This window comes from Mustelus asterias, chromosome 14 (genome assembly GCF_964213995.1).
Source record: "Mustelus asterias chromosome 14, sMusAst1.hap1.1, whole genome shotgun sequence".
Taxonomy (NCBI): domain Eukaryota; kingdom Metazoa; phylum Chordata; class Chondrichthyes; order Carcharhiniformes; family Triakidae; genus Mustelus; species Mustelus asterias.
This window is the reverse complement of record NC_135814.1, coordinates 85,869,415-85,885,177: the sequence shown is the minus strand read 5'-3', so window position 1 is coordinate 85,885,177 and position 15,763 is coordinate 85,869,415. Positions and strand designations below refer to the sequence as shown.

The 15,763-nt window shown below is 40.0% G+C and overlaps 2 protein-coding genes across 5 annotated transcripts in view; one reads left to right on the top strand and one right to left on the bottom strand.

Moving 5' to 3' along the window:
• The window catches only part of dnajb11 (DnaJ heat shock protein family (Hsp40) member B11), a 29,524-nt gene extending 13,954 nt beyond the window's left edge, over positions 1-15,570 (bottom strand). Inside the window, exons 1-6 of the mRNA XM_078228766.1 lie at positions 15,400-15,570; positions 14,966-15,122; positions 11,142-11,239; positions 10,501-10,633; positions 1,144-1,286; positions 616-698 (exon numbers count right to left, since the gene is read on the bottom strand). Of these exons, the coding sequence (XP_078084892.1) occupies positions 616-698; positions 1,144-1,286; positions 10,501-10,633; positions 11,142-11,239; positions 14,966-15,122; positions 15,400-15,464 (679 nt within the window). The 5' untranslated portion in view covers positions 15,465-15,570. The remainder of the gene's footprint in view (positions 1-615; positions 699-1,143; positions 1,287-10,500; positions 10,634-11,141; positions 11,240-14,965; positions 15,123-15,399) is intronic.
• tbccd1 (TBCC domain containing 1) overlaps positions 1-15,763 on the top strand; it is a 59,900-nt gene that overhangs the window by 16,569 nt on the left and 27,568 nt on the right. The window contains exon 1 of one of the 4 annotated variants that reach the window (XM_078228761.1): positions 15,567-15,670. The exons of 2 other annotated variants lie outside the window; for them this stretch is intronic. In XM_078228761.1, the coding sequence (XP_078084887.1) occupies positions 15,640-15,670 (31 nt within the window). In that variant the 5' untranslated portion in view covers positions 15,567-15,639. Of the gene's footprint in view, positions 1-15,566; positions 15,671-15,763 lie in introns of those variants that run through there. One more of the 4 variants, XM_078228762.1, reaches the window with a different exon arrangement.

Genomic DNA, 15,763 nt, shown 5'->3' with positions numbered 1-15,763 from the left:
TTGGCAAGCAACTGAAGAGAATGGAATGTTTCCTTAAGTCAATTGACAGCAGTCTCCCAAATATTAGGTTGAAGGAGATCTAGCTCACATCAGAGGTTCAGATTAATGGAGGAGAGAGAGGTCTAGGTGGTGTCATGCATGTGAAAACTGAAACCAAAAGAGAAAATGCTGGAAAATCTCAGCAGGTCTGACAGCATCTATAAGGAGAGAAAAGAGCTGACGTTTGAGTCCAGATGACCCTTTGTGAAAACTGAGCTCATTATCTAGCTAATGTTCTTGGTTGGGGCTGTATATATAAATATTGAAAAGTTGGGGGAAAAGAGGATGCAACCAATGGATACTCTGGAGACCATTATTAGAATCAACCTTCCAGGCAGCCTGTCCTCCAAGATGAAGCGACAGAAAATGAACAGAAGTCCATGAGTAGCCGGAGGTATTCACTAGGTTATCACATTCTTTAGTTTCAAACAAAGGAAACCCACTTTTCAGCATAAAATCTCTTACAATCCCATTGAAGATCATGCCAAAATTATGGTAACCAAGGAGCTCCCACATAGTCCAATATTCAGTACATTGACTTGAATAGGACCAAGACTTAGAATCCCATAACCATACCTTCTCCAATGAAAGGATATTCCATTCCATCCCTAACACCAGGTTCTATCTCCACTTCAAGTGTCCTCTCCTCATTTACAAGCCTAAGATTTAAATTAAAAAGGAATGCTTTTTAATAAAACAGAACTTTACTAGGTTAATATCTGTACTTCAATATTTCCCACAAAAAATGTTGAAAGTTGATATATAATTTGGAACAGGTTACATTCAGAAAATAGCTCCTACTTCATAACATTTTAAAAATATACCTTTTAACCAATAAAATAACTGCTACACCAAACACAGCAGAATTCAATTTAACACTATTTTGATAAAGTTTTTTTACAAAAATCGTCATATGACTAGACTCCTAGAATGGAAGATGGGTAGGTATTAAACAATTGTATGACTCTGAGCAATGTGCCCAACTGTTGTTGAAAGATGCATTTTGTACAGCTTCCAAAAAAGTTTATTTTGTTCAAACAAAATAGCCGGAGTTCTCCCAACCTTAAATAATATAAAGCTGAAATTGTTAAAACTAATACTCACTTAACATTTGGACACTCATCACAAACCATCTCCTGGGTCATCTGGAACCTTCCTGGTCCTAATTGTGTGGTTCTCATTTCCTGTCTGCAGTTGCATTTCCTCTTTCCTGGAGCTTGCTTTGCCACTGGCTTATTTCTTACAACCTGTAAAGTTCACAACTGCTCTTTAGTCACGTTCATAATTAGTCCTTGAAATACAATGAGATTGCCAAATAGTTTAATAAGCATTGCAAATTGCTAGATTTTTCCCCCTCTACGAAATATATATTATTGTGCTTTCGTGAAGTCAACTGCTCCTTCTTTTGTTGGTCCAATGGATACATAAACCATGTGATTCAGCACCACGTCAGACAGACCAGAAAGATTACAATTTTCTAGCAAGTAAGCCGCACTCAGCCCAGGTGGTGATGGTGGGTGTAGAAGTACAACTGTCCGAGGTCTCATGCTTTTTATTTTGGAGAGTGAGAGCAGGGGAGTGGAAAACAAACAGGTTAGGTTCTCACGACCAATCACCATCTAGTAGTTAGTACTTAGTAAGTTATGAACAAAACATCCAATCATATAATCTAAACAAACACGTTAAAAAAAATCACTTTAATGAAATACCAGAGGGTGCCAGTTGAATTATTCCCCAGCAGTCCTGCTTTGAGGAAATTGGAGCACGGGGGTGGCAGACAAAAATGGTAAAACGGAAACCTTTAAAAGCTTAAATAATTTAGTAAACAGATTTTAATGTACAGTTCCTCATATACATGAAAATGTTTAATTTGAGCTGAAATCCACAAGATATCAATAATGATGATATCTAGAACACAGTCCAGTTAGATACCTTGTATGTTTCTAAAGTACATTTTGAAACATGTCTGCCAAATTATAGAAATTATACAAAGCAAGTGAAGGGTCGAACAGAAAACGTAGATTAATAGCATACAATAAGTTTTGTCAAAAACATTCATGCTCAAAGTATCATTCTTTCCTAAAGGAGCTAAAGTACATAGCTATAACAGATTAATGATGAAGATGTAATTTTACAAGCTAACAACAAATCATAAGTGCAACAACAAAGAACAGTTCCCACTCAACTACGTCACCCATAGCAATATTTTTAGAAATACATCTGGTGATATTTTGCTCTTTTAATTAATGCACTAGGAAATAAAAAACTGGAAATACTGAGCAGCTCTGGCAGCTTCTGTGGAGGGAGAAAAACAGTTAACGTTTCAGGTCATGACCTTTCATCAGAAAGGAAAGCCCTTGTTTGTTGGGCAACAGTGGTGGACGCAAAACTATGTTCATGCTTTTCTAACCAGAAACAGGTCATCCTTTTGTAAGAAACAAACATGTGTGCTACCACTAGCACCCTCAATGTCAATGAAGCACGAGGGGAGAATCTATCATCATTTGCAGCACTCAATTTCAACAAACTGAAAAATCAAGAATGAAGATCCAAAACATCTTAGTACACCATTTTAACACAGAATTTCATAATACCCTCCTAACCGTGTCTTTTAACCGTCATAAGAATCATAGAACCCTACAGTGCAGAAAGAGGCCCTTCGGCCCATCGAGTCTGCACTGACCACAATCCCACCCAGGCCTTATCCCCACATCCCTACATATTTTACCCGCTAATCCCTCTAATCTACGCATCTCAGGACACTAAGGGGCAATTTTAGCATGGCCAATTAACCTAACCCGCACATCTTTGGACATAAAGAGGAAGCAACATTGACAAAGTACTCAGTGGACTCATTTCCACAAAGGCACAATGTTTCTTCAACTAATTAGATGTGTCAAATTAGGCAATAAATTTAAATTGAATGATCTGTTGTTGAGAAAGAGGGGGATAAAAACAGACAAGTTGTGTGCCATCTGGAGTTTTTGATAAGCAGTGCAATTTAATTAGGATAATGGTTTATTAAGTGTACTAAACATTCTCATTCTAAGTTTGGTTTGTTAATTGCAATTGCCCATTGAATAAATAGGTAGCAGCTTAGATATGAAGTTAGCTGAATGGCAAGAAACTGGTGAATGGTTGGTTTTCAGACTGGAGGAAAGTAAATGTGCAGTTCCCCAGGGGTCTGTCCCCAGGACCACTCTTTCTCTTGATATATATTCATGATATAAACTTCGGTGTACAGGGGCACTATTTCAAAATCTGCAAATGGCACAAAACTTTGAAGTGCTAGAGTACAGACTTCAAGGTTACTCAAATAGGTTGGTAGAATTGGCAGACACATGGCAAATGGAATTTAATGCAGAGAAGTATGAAGTAGTACATTTTGGTAGGAATTTTAAGCAGAGGCAATATAAAGTAAAGGATACAATTCTAAAAGTGTTGCAGAAGCAGAGGGGCCTGGAGGTTTATGTGCACAAATATTTAAAGATGGCAGGACAGGTTGAGAAAGCAGGTAATAAGGCAAACGAGATCCTAGGCTTTATAAGTAGAGGCATAGAGTGCAAAAGCGATGAGGTTATGATGAACCTTTATGAAATACTGAATTGACCTTATCTGAAATATTGGACAGAATCTTGTCCCCAAAATTTTAAAAGTTAGTCTCAAAACAGTGGTGTTCCACACCAGTCTTTTGGATGAGTTCCAGCACTATCATGGGTTGCCAGCATCGGGACAGCAGGACCTCCCGATGAGTCCACCGGTGGACCCCCGATGCCGGCACGCACCCCCCCCCCCCCCCCATTTGCATAGCAGTCCCTCTGTCATTGTGTGTAACTCTGACCCCATCCCCTTGCACACGTGGTGTGGCTATGCTCTCGACCACCCAGAGATTCAATGGCCTCTGATCCCCCCCGACTTGGCCATGTCGTTTGGTTCCCACTACTGCAGAACGGTAGTGATTCTTGCTGGCGAGCGGGGAAGAATCATAGAAAATAGGAGCAAGAGGAGGCCATTTGGCCCTTCAAGCCTGTTCTGCCATTCATTATGATGATGGCTGATCATCCAACTCAATAGCGTGATCCCAGCTTTCCCCTCCCATATCCTTTGATTCCCTTCGCCTTAAGTGTTTTACGTAAATGCTTCTCAAAAACATTCAATGTTTTGAAATGAGAGGCGGGGCCAGCCTGCTACTGAAGCATGTGCAGTGGCAGGTAATGGCAATGGAGAGAAGTTTTTATTCTCGGATCTACAATGGTAAGGAAATTGGCGGTGCTGAGGGAGCAATGGATTCGGGTTTTAGAAGGGGAGGATTTGTAGTCAGGAAACTCGAACCAAACATCACATCAGGATCTGACAAAGAGTCGTCCAAATTATGGGATTTTGAACACGGAAGGAAAAAGCATCGTTCACAGTGGGGAGAAACCAGATACATGATGTGTGTGGGCAAGCATTCAGCCAAACAGATAACTTGTCGAGACATAAGTGTAGTCACACCAGGGAAAAACTGTGGAAATATGAGGACTGTGGGAATGGCTTCAGTTACCATCTGAACTGGAAACTCATCGACGCAGTCACACTGGGGAAAGGCCGGTCATCTGTTCTGCGTGCAGGAAAGGATTCAGTCAGTCAAACAACCCGACTTCACACAGAGGCCGTTCACCTGTTCTGTCTGTGAGAAATGATTCACTCAGTCATCGTAACTCATGACACATCAACGAGTCTGACGAGAGACCGTTTAGGTGCCCTGACTGTGGGAAGTGTTATAAGAGTTCCTGGGAACTGACATCTCATCAATGTGTTCACACTGAAGAGAGACATTTTAAGTGCTTGGACTGCTTTAAAAGTACCAGTGAACTGATGCTTCATCAACATGTTCACACTGATGAGAGACTGTTCAGGTGTTTTCACTGTGGGGCTGTGTTCAGGCAATCATTTTAACTCTACACACCAGCACATTCATACTCGAGAGAGGACGTTCACCTGCTCTCAGTGTGGAAAGGAATACACTCTGACACCAACGAGTACACACTGAGGAGAGACTTCATCTGCTCAGAGTATGGGAAGAGAGTCACTTAGACATCCCACCTAGTGAATGAAACGCCAGTGAGTTCACAAGTAACTACAGTGACTGGATTTCACTGTTAGACATATCCAGAAAGCAACAACGTTCACTGGGGTCTTTTTCTGATGATGTTATGAAGGTACACCTCAGATATTGGTGTTAACCTTCTGGCTAAAATTGAAATAAATTAGCATTATGTTGAACAAAAAAAACTTTGTGGTAGTGAATTCCATATGCTGACCACTCTCTGGGTGAAAACATTTCTAATCTCTATCCTAAACCGTCTACCCTATGTCCTCAGATTGTGACCCTTGGTTATGGACACCCCCACCATTGGGAACATCCTTCTTGCATTTACTCTGTCTAGTCCTATTAGAATGTTATAGGTTTCTATGAAATCCCCCTCATTCTTCTGAATTCCAGCAAATACAATCGTAACTGACTCAATCTCTCCTCATACGTCAGTCTTGCCATCCCAGGAATCAGTCTGGTAAACCTTCTTTGCGCGCCCTATAGAGCAAGAACATCCTTTCCCAGATAAGGAGATGAAAATTGCACACAATATTCCAGGTGTGGCCTCACCAAGGCCCTGTATAATTGCATCAAGACATCCCTGCTCCTGTATTCGAATCTTCTCACTATGAAGGCCAACGTACCATTTGCCTTTTTTTAAACTACCTGCTGCACCTGCATGCTTATGGCTGGTGTAGGAGGTCACCCAGGCCTCGTTGCACATTCCCCTCTCATAATTTATGGCCGTTCAGGTAGTAATCTGCCTTCCCGATTTTGCTACCAAAGTGGATAACCTCACATTTATCCAAATTATATTGCATTTGCCAATCATTTGTCCACTCACTCAACTTGTCCAAATCACACTGAAGGCTCTCCGCATCCACCTCACAGCTCACCCAGCTTTGTGTCATCCACAAATTTGGAGATATTGCATTTACTTCCCTCATCTAAAGAAGCCATGCAGGAGCAGGCAAGTGCTTTTAATTTGCCTCAATTTTATATAAATAGGCTTTGTACCCTTTCTGGGCATGAAGCCATCCTCACAGGCAAAACAGGGTGGACGCATATCAGCTTTTTAGCAATCTTCCCAGTTTGCCAGACTGATCGACCAGTGCAGTGAGCCAGTAAGATCATGCCCTTTGCGTCTAATTCTGGGCACCACACTTTATGAAGAGTGTGAAGGCTTTAGAGGTGTGAAGGCTTTAGAGATGTTACAGAAAAGATTTACAAGAATGGTTCCATGGATGAGAGACTTCATTTACAAGGATAGATTGGGGAAGCGGGGTTGTTCTCTTTAGAGAAGATCGAGAGGTGTGGAAGGTGTTCAAAATCATGAATACATCGGAACATAGGGAGAAACTGTTCCTATTGGGGGAAAAAAAAAACTTGCTTTTGTGTGGTACTTTTGACAACTGCCACCAGCAAAGTACTTTTTAAACATAGTCACTGTTATAGTGTAGGAAATGTGACAGCTAATTTGTGTCCAGCAAATCCCCACGAACTGCTACATGGTAATAACCAAATAATCTGTTTTTGAACAAAGGATAAACACTGTCCAGGACACCAGTGATAACTTCCCTGCTGCTCTTCTTCTACATCCACCACAGCAAGTAGATGGAGTCTTAATTTAATCTCTCATCTGAAAGATGGCACCTCAGTGCAGCATTCCCTCAGTACTTCACTGGAGTGATAGCCTTGATTTTTATGCTCAGGAGTGCAACTTGAACCTATAATCAACTGAGCCACAGCTGACCCTCTGAACTGAAGGGTTGAGAATCAGAGGAAGGTGATTGACAAAAGAACCAGAGGCACCTGGAGGAAAAGCTTGTTATAGGCAGCAAGTATTTAGGATCTGGAATAAATCACCTGAAAGAGGTGGAGGAGGCAGATTCAAAAGGGAAGTCAATAATTATCTGAGAAAAATATTGCAGACCTACAGGGAAAAGTCAGGAATAGGACTAGCTGAGTAGGTCTTAGAGCCGGCACAGACACTGGGCTGAATGGCCCCTTCTATGCTGTGGCCATTCTCTCATACTATCAGTGATATTTCAGATTGTAGATTTTGCACAATATATACTATTTAGTCATCCTTTCTTTATCTGTGGATAATAAAGATTCCAACTAATTCCTAATTCAGCTGCCTGTGCACACGTTACCTAAGAGTACAATGTCGATAAAGTCTTTGGTAACATTGAACAAGCTCAGCAGCTACAAACTTTGTACTATTTCCTAACTCTTATTTTTTACTATATAAAATTGCATTTTATTTCTACTAATTTTTATTTTAATACTCCTTAAAATCATTCATTATGTTTTAAAATTCTATGTACTAATTTATGCAACTTTAGATAGACAAGAGTAATTGGAAATAAAAATTAGCTTGTAAGCTCTGTCTGAATTTTTTTTTTGCTTTGGCAGAGCTAACAATATAGCCACTTTTTAATAAAAAGTAATTAGTCCTGCAAAATTTTCTTTCTTGAAATTTCTGCATTCAGAAGTTTTATTAAATGACACTAGATATCTGAATTAGTCTCTTTTGAAGTGTTAAAAATGGAAAGTTAGTTAGTTGCAAGGCAAGTTTGTAAATTCACTATTTTCAATTTAGCACATTGTAAGTCACCTCAAAAGGGGGACTGTTAATTTTTAAAGTTTAACACTGATGACAAAAAAACTTGTTCTTGCATAGAAGTATTGCCATTACTACTCCAGTTTTCGAGTTCAGAGATAAGCTTTCAATCCGGTTTTGGTCTCAATATTTTGACACTGATTCCATGGTGTGGCAGGATTAACTTACCCCCACACAAATAAGCATTGTATCAGAAAGTCATTAGCACCTCCTTGCACATTACTAAACTGTGTCACAAATATAATCTTAAGAAAATAGTCATACTGTGTTGGCTGGCTCTACATTTATGCACCATTAGTACTGTGTATTTCTGCTTCTTTATTATATTTACAAATAATTCTGCCAATTGTAACATAAATACAATGGTTTGACAACATGATATTTTCCAAATGTCGGAATAGAATGAAGGGTTGGCATCCCACGTGAGATCTAGTATCATTTTAAACGTATAACCATGGCACAAAATCCCATTCATAACAGGAAGGACATGAGCTTTTGGCTTTTAGTGGAAGCAATCTTTCCCAGAGTTGACATAATTACAGAATTGTTACAGTGTAGGAGGCCATTCAACCCATCATACCTGTACTGGCTCTCAAATGAGCAATTCACAACGCCATTTCCATTTTCTCCCTGTAACCCTGCACCTTATTCCTTTTCATTTGACAGCCAAATTACTTTGAATGTTTCAATTGAACCCATCTCCACCACACTCTCAGGCAGTGCATTATTGTCCTTAACCACCTGCCCTGTGAAAATGTTCTATCATGGCTTTTGCTTCTTTGGCCAATTACTTTAAAATCTGTACCCTCTCATGCTTGATCCTTTCATGATTGAGAGAAGATTCCCTCTATCTGCTCTGTCCGTATCCCTCATGACTTTGAAAACCTCTATCAAATCTTCTCTCGATGGCTTTTCTCCAAAGAAAATAGTCCCAATTTATCTTCATAAATGAAGTTCCTCATCCCTGAAACTATTCTTGTGAATCATTTTTGCAATGCCTCCAATGCCTTCACATCTAGTGTGTGGCACCAGACCTTGGGTGCCAGTAGATGACAAACTAGTGTTCTATACAAGTTCAACATAATCTATGTCCCTATTAATAAATATTCATTTAATATCTCAGCCATGCTCTGTTTCCAGCTGTAAATCCCCTATTCATTACCAAATTATCCAACTCATTTACAACCAATTTACTATTGATCTGCCTATAGAGGACTTTGGAATTCCCTTTTATATTGGCGGCCAATTGTTTTTCATGCCTTCTCTTATAACATTTTCACTTCCTATCTATGTTTAGCTTGGTTCTCAATTGTATTTTCTACCTGACCTGTCATAAGCACACCTTTTCTTCTCCACCTTAATTTCTATCTTTGGATTTGTCTTTTCTTTCCAGGAAATGCATCTTGACTATGCCCGAATCCTTCCTTCTTTGAAGGTAGCCCATTGTTCAGTTCCTGTTTTTTCTGCCAACCTTTGACTTTAATTTATTCATTCAGTCCAAATCTGTTCTTACCCCATTGAAATTGGCTTTTCCCCCAATTTATTGTTCTTACTCTGGATTGTTCTTTGTCCTTTTACATTGCAAGCTAAACCTCATGATACAATTATCTCTGTCCACAAAATGTTGGACCACATCATTCTCAAGAACTAGGTATAGCAATGCCTTATTTCCTGTTAGACTGGAAAAATAATGTTAATGCTCTCCTTAATCAACCTTGTCACTCCTTCCCCTTTTCTTCCTTTCCTAATTTTCTTGAACATCTTGTACCCAGGGAAATTTAAAATGGTTTTCCCCAAGGACATTAGTGAACCAGATGGGTTTTTCGACAATTGACAATGGTTTCGCGGTCATCAGTAGATTCTTAATTCCAGATTTTTTTATTGAATTCAAATTGCACCATCTGCCGTGGCGGGACTCGAACCTGGGTCCCCAGAACATTAGCTGAGTTTCTGGATTAATAGTCTGGCAATAATACCACTAAGCCCAATTTATGTCTCTGGTCCTGCCATTCTTTGTGTTAAGTCTCTGTTATAGGTGAACGGTAGTTCCACATGACAATCTGCGTAAGTAACTTGCCAATCTTATTTGCCACACCTTGCATTCACATACAGGCACACCAACCCTGATTTAGACTTTATTATTATTGAAATTGTTGGAAAATGAAACCTTATAACAGTTTTTTGGGGTAAAAGTTAGTGCATAAGTTGCACTGCACTTACAAGTTTTTGGAACCTGAAAGTGCAATTTTTACACCAGTGTGAAAGCTTGATTTAAACAGAGTTTGGTTTTTCAGACCAACAACAAGAGAGCATTGCATAATCACACATCTAGCATTAAACAGAGACGCCTCAAATTTCACAACTGTGAAATATGCTAAATTTACAAACTGTCATTTAAGGTAATATTTTGATGATTCAACTACATTGATTTTGCATCATCAGTATTAGTGAACCATCCAATTCCGTTGTCATAATGCTTATTGTTTTGTATAAATTGGTACACAGAGACAAAAGATAGTTGATCTTAATTCTATAAATCATTTTTAAAAAACCATTATTTATAGATTACCTCTTCTAAACTAAAAGTAAAGCTTATGCTTTAGGTCAGTAGTGACCTAAAACATGTTGATAAATGGATTAGAACAGCATGTTCAGGAGGTAAATCAAAAAAAAATTATTGAAATATTCAGACATGTAGAGAACATTTACACAAATTCATTGATTACAAAATACCATATTTTTGTTTTGTTTTGATACTTACTTCTACAAAATTTCCCGAATACACTTCTTCGAGTGTAACTTCAAGGTCCACTACAATGTCACTTCCTCGAGGAATATTCCGGTCTTGATGTCGTGGACCTCCTCCAAACATAAAACCAAAGTCTCCAAAGAAACTACATCAAAAATATGATGAATTAATAAGATCTAAGTCGTGTAAGAAAACAAGTCTCAGTAATCGTCCATTTAATAATTCAAATTCATTTTCACATTTACAAACATTAGTTTCCCCAGATAACTCAGATAAAAATATCATTTCTGATCCATAAAAATCCAAGTTCAGTTCCTTGACCTTGCTAAACTAACTGATCTCAGCTGTGGTGGTAGGGACACTGCAAACTGCTGCAGTGCTGCTAGGTTAAGACAGTGAAGGGGAAAAATTACAACAGCTCTCATTGGCTACACAATGACCATTAGTTTGAGGATTAGCCTTGTGCTTTGTATCAGTCTATAAACTATGACATTTTAAAACTTATTTCTATAGCAGGTGAAAATAAAGTTAATATCACTTTGGAATCCGGAAAACATCAAATTTATCAGAGTAGAGTGGAGAACTGGTCACCAACATAGCACTAATGTATTTTAAACCCTCTCACTAAGAATGCAAATAAGAGCTCTACTTACTGTGAAAATATATCATCGTGGGAACCTTGACGACCTTCCTTTAAACCCTCTTCACCATACATATCATACTGCTTTCTCTTCTCTTCATCAGACAAAACCTATCAGTGATCATTAAATTAATTGTTTACTTTTGTGCAGCTTGGGTGAATGAGTCTCAAGTAAATAACATGAGATTGAATTGGACTGGCAAGTCTTCACCAGAGGTCTAAATTGAAGTTGGTCCCTTCAAGTTAATACTCCATGTTTTGATTTGCTCATGCATACTAAATATAGGTATTAGGCATTCTAGATGGCCATCTTCCAAACTCGACTACCTCTGTTCCAGGCATTAATTAGTAAAGGCTCAGAGATGGTTGGTAGCACTGTATGTGCATGCATACACGTGAGTTTTTGTTTGAATTTTCACCTCAAAATGGTACTATTTTTAATATTCTCCTACTTATGTGAACGCACAAATTAAACTATAGAAACATTTAAAATGATCATTTAAAAAAAAAAAATACTGGCATGGGTTCAATAAAATGTTGTTCTCTGTTTCGGCACATAATGTGATCCATTTTGTAGATGTTCTGATTAAAGGTACAATGTACTCAGAAATGTGTTTTACTAGAGCCAAGTTTCTTCACATACTCTTTCTCAGGGAGCCTTGAGGGATGTTTCATTACATTATGTACGTACAAATATTAAAGACAGTTTCTCTGTGATGAGATGGCTTTTAGGGGAGGGTTGCCCTCTTGGGGAGGCAATGGCTTCGTGGTATTATTGCTAGACTATTAATCCAGAAACTCAGCTAATGTTCTGGGGACCCAGGTTCGAGTCCCGCCACGGCAGCTGGTGCAATTTGAATTCGATAAAAAATATTTGGAATTAAGAATCTACTGATGACCGCGAAACCATTGTCAAAAAACCCATCTGGTTCACTAATGTCCTTTAGGGAAGGACATTACCCAGTGTGGCCTACATGCGACTCCAGAGCCACAGTAATGTGGTTAACTCTCAAATGGCCTAGCAAGCCAGTCAGTTTAAGGACAACTAGGGATGGGCAATAAATGCTAGCCAGCCAGCGACACCCATGTCCTACGAATGAAAAAGATAACCTGGAGTTTGAAGTTTGAAACAAAATCAATCCAAGTGGCAGATCAAGTCAACCGATATCTAAAATCAGAAAGATTCTTCCAACATGCAACTGTCTTTGTCCTTTTTATTTCAGCTGTATAGTCCTTACTCGGGCTGGCCTACATGTGACTTCAGACCCATTGGTTGACTTTTAACTGCCCTCGGAAATGGCCTTGTAAGCCAGTCAGTTCAAGGGCAATTAGGAATGGGCAACAAATGCTGGCCCTGTCAGTGACACCCACATCCTATGAAAGAATTTTTAAAAAGCCAATGCCCCAATGGATTGAGTTGTCTTAGCTTGACAGACTGCAGGAAGCTTTATGAGATAGCAAAAAAAGAGAAAAGGCTGAAAATACACAGTATTTAAAGGACTGTATCTGTGGGGAAACAAGTCAATTAACTAATTTGCTTTGAGTTTTTTGATGAGGTAACAGAGAGCGTTGATGAGGGCAATGTGGTGCATACAGACTTCCAAAAGGCATTTGATAAAGAGTCACACAACAGACTTGTGATCAAAATTAGAGCGCATGGAATAAGAGAGACAGTAGCAATATGGATACAAAATTGGCCGAGTGACAGGAATCAGAGTATTGGTGAACAGTTCTTTTTCAGAATGGAGGAAGGTTTATAATGAAGTTCCCAGGGATTGGTATTAGGACTCCTGCACATCCTAACATATATTACTCCCATAGGTCTTGGTGTACTCGCCACAATTTCAAAATATGCAGTAGTGTGAACCATGAGAAGGATAGTATAGAACATTAAAAGGATACAAACAGGTTTGTGGAATGGCAGGTGAAACTTAATGCAGAGAAGTATTAAGTGATTCATTTTGGTAAAAACCATGCAGAGAGCTATTATAAAGTAAATTCTAAAGGGAATGCAGGAGCAGAGGGACTTGGGTGTATATGTGTTTACATTATTGAAGGTGACAGAACACATTGAGAATGGAAAGAATATGGCATCTTGGGTTTTATCAATAGAGGCAAAAAACAAGGACGTTCTGTTAAACCTCTGTAAAACACTGGTTTGGCCTCAACTGAAGCACTGTGTCCACTTCTGGGCACCACACTTTTGAAATGAGGTGAAGACATTAGAAAGGGTGCAGAAAGATTCACAATGATTCCAGGGATAAGGACTTCAGTTGCATAGAAAGGTTGGAGAAGTTGGGACTGTTCTCCTCAGAGAAGAAAAGGTTGAGGGGAGATTGGACGGAGTAGACAAAGGAGAAACTGTTCCCATTGATAGGACAAAAACATGGGGGGGGGGGGGGGGGAAAGAGGGGGTGGCGAACAGATCTGAAGTAATTGGCGAAAGAAACAATGGCGGCATGGGGAAAAACGTTAAGTAGATCTGGCGAGCCTAAGGCTCTATGGTGTAGGCAGGGTTAATTAAGGTTTTCGAAAGGGAATTAGATCGTCTGAAAAGGAAAACTTGCAGGCTACTGGGAAATGGCATTATCATAGAAACCCTACAGTGCAGAAAGAGGCCATTTGGCCCATCGAGTCTCCACCGACCACAATCCCACCCTTATCCCTACATATTTATTCGCTAATCCCTCTAACCTACACATCTCAGGACACTAAAGGGCAATTTTAGCATGGCCAATCAACCTAACCCGCACATCTTTGGACTGTGGGAGGAAACTGGAGCACCCGGAGGAAACCCACGCAGACACGAGGAGAATGTGCAAACTCCACACAGACAGTGACCCAAGCTGGGAATCAAACCCAGGTCCCTGGAGCTGTGAAGCAGCAGTGCTAACCACTGTGCTACCGTGCCGCCCTTTTCATTAGGTGAAAAGCCTTTTCAGGAGGGCCATCAAACATGATGCTGTAACCATTATATGGTCAGAGAAGGGTGAGATGCTGTTCATCAAGCTTAATTTAAAGCAGAATAGAAGGCCAAAGGCATGTCAAACTGGGAATGAAAAATGAAATGGGAGCTCAGGGCTGCGCTGTAGACAAAGCATAGACCCTTCAGCAAAGCAGTTATTTAATCAGTGTTTAGTTTCCCTGACATAGAAAAGACAATAGCCAACGAACACAGAACTTAGTTGTATGTAAGGAGTATTGTGACATTGAGGTCATGCAAGTTCCTTCTTTCGTAATTCGGAGGAAGTTCATGTAAATCGTTTCATAGGGCAGATGTTGCATCCCCCAAGCTTCCTAGTGTTCTTAACTGGTGAATTACATACCTTTAGCCAGTTAAACTCCAGCAAACACTAAATTATTACAAACACTGCAAATTTACTACCACTCAAAAATACTTATAAAAGAGACACATTCTAGAAAATGTATTAGAAAACAATAATTACATTGTTTTAGCAATTTCCGTTTAAACATTAAACCAAAAGGTATCACAGAGCTCAAAATAGAATTAAAACAATATGAAAGTTGAGAATCTTACAGCAGCTGCTCCAGCAGTCTGTTAAATTATAGTGAGTGACCTCTCACCTCCTCACCAATAGCCAATGAGCTGAAGCCACACAGTCTCCCTGATTTGTCATCATTACAACTCAGAACTAAAAAAAAGTGACTAGGAGCCTTCACATAGAAAGGCCGAACGTAGCTACAGCAACCCCTCACACAGTAACACACACACAGTGATAGCACCCACACACAGTAACACACACAGTGATAGCACCCACACACAGTAACACACACACAGTGATAGCACCCACACACAGTACCCGCCCTGCTCTGTACCTCATAAGCAGCCCCCAAATCCTGGAACTTATCCTGCGCTGCCGGATCGTCCGGGTTTCTGTCAGGGTGCAGCTGCAGCGCCAGTTTGCGATAAGCCTTCTTGACATCCTTCACCGAAGCGCTTTTAGAAACCCCCAAGATCTTGTAGAAATCCCGCCTGTTCCCCCCCGCACAAAAAATACAAGATATAAATACAATACACACAATCGAATTAACACTTGATATCACAAGACCTTCATACACTGGAATGGAGCACTGCACGGGTCAGGATAATCTGCAATATTACAGCTGAACAAGTTCCCAGCCGGTGGTTACCCTAGGGTCAGTCTAACGCTCAATAACCGCGATATTCATTCACATTATGGGCTGTAGTTTGGGGAAAGCAGCAGGAATCTGAGCTGGAGATGTTACCTCCCCTCCCCGGGGCCACTCACCCTGTCAGCACCTCTCCGCTCAGGCAGAGCAGCACAATGCAGACTGAACGCACGCCCGCCGCCATGCTGCCCACTTTGCTCCTTCCTTTTTGTTTTTCCGCTGCTCAAGTTACTCGCTGCTGAGCGGCAACTACCGGCCGAGGCACGTCAACAGCATCAGCGCTTCCTCATGCCTGACGCCTCCACAAGGGGAGGAGCCCAGGCCTCAGTCTGGCTGCTGGGCTTCTGATTCCTTTCTAAATGCAAGATAATGGATTTGTGCAAGGTAAAGGTAGGCGAGAACTCTCATTTATATTTTCCCTTATAAAATGTTTTAATTTTTATTCTATGCTGTTACATGTTGAATCACGAAAAATATCACTAA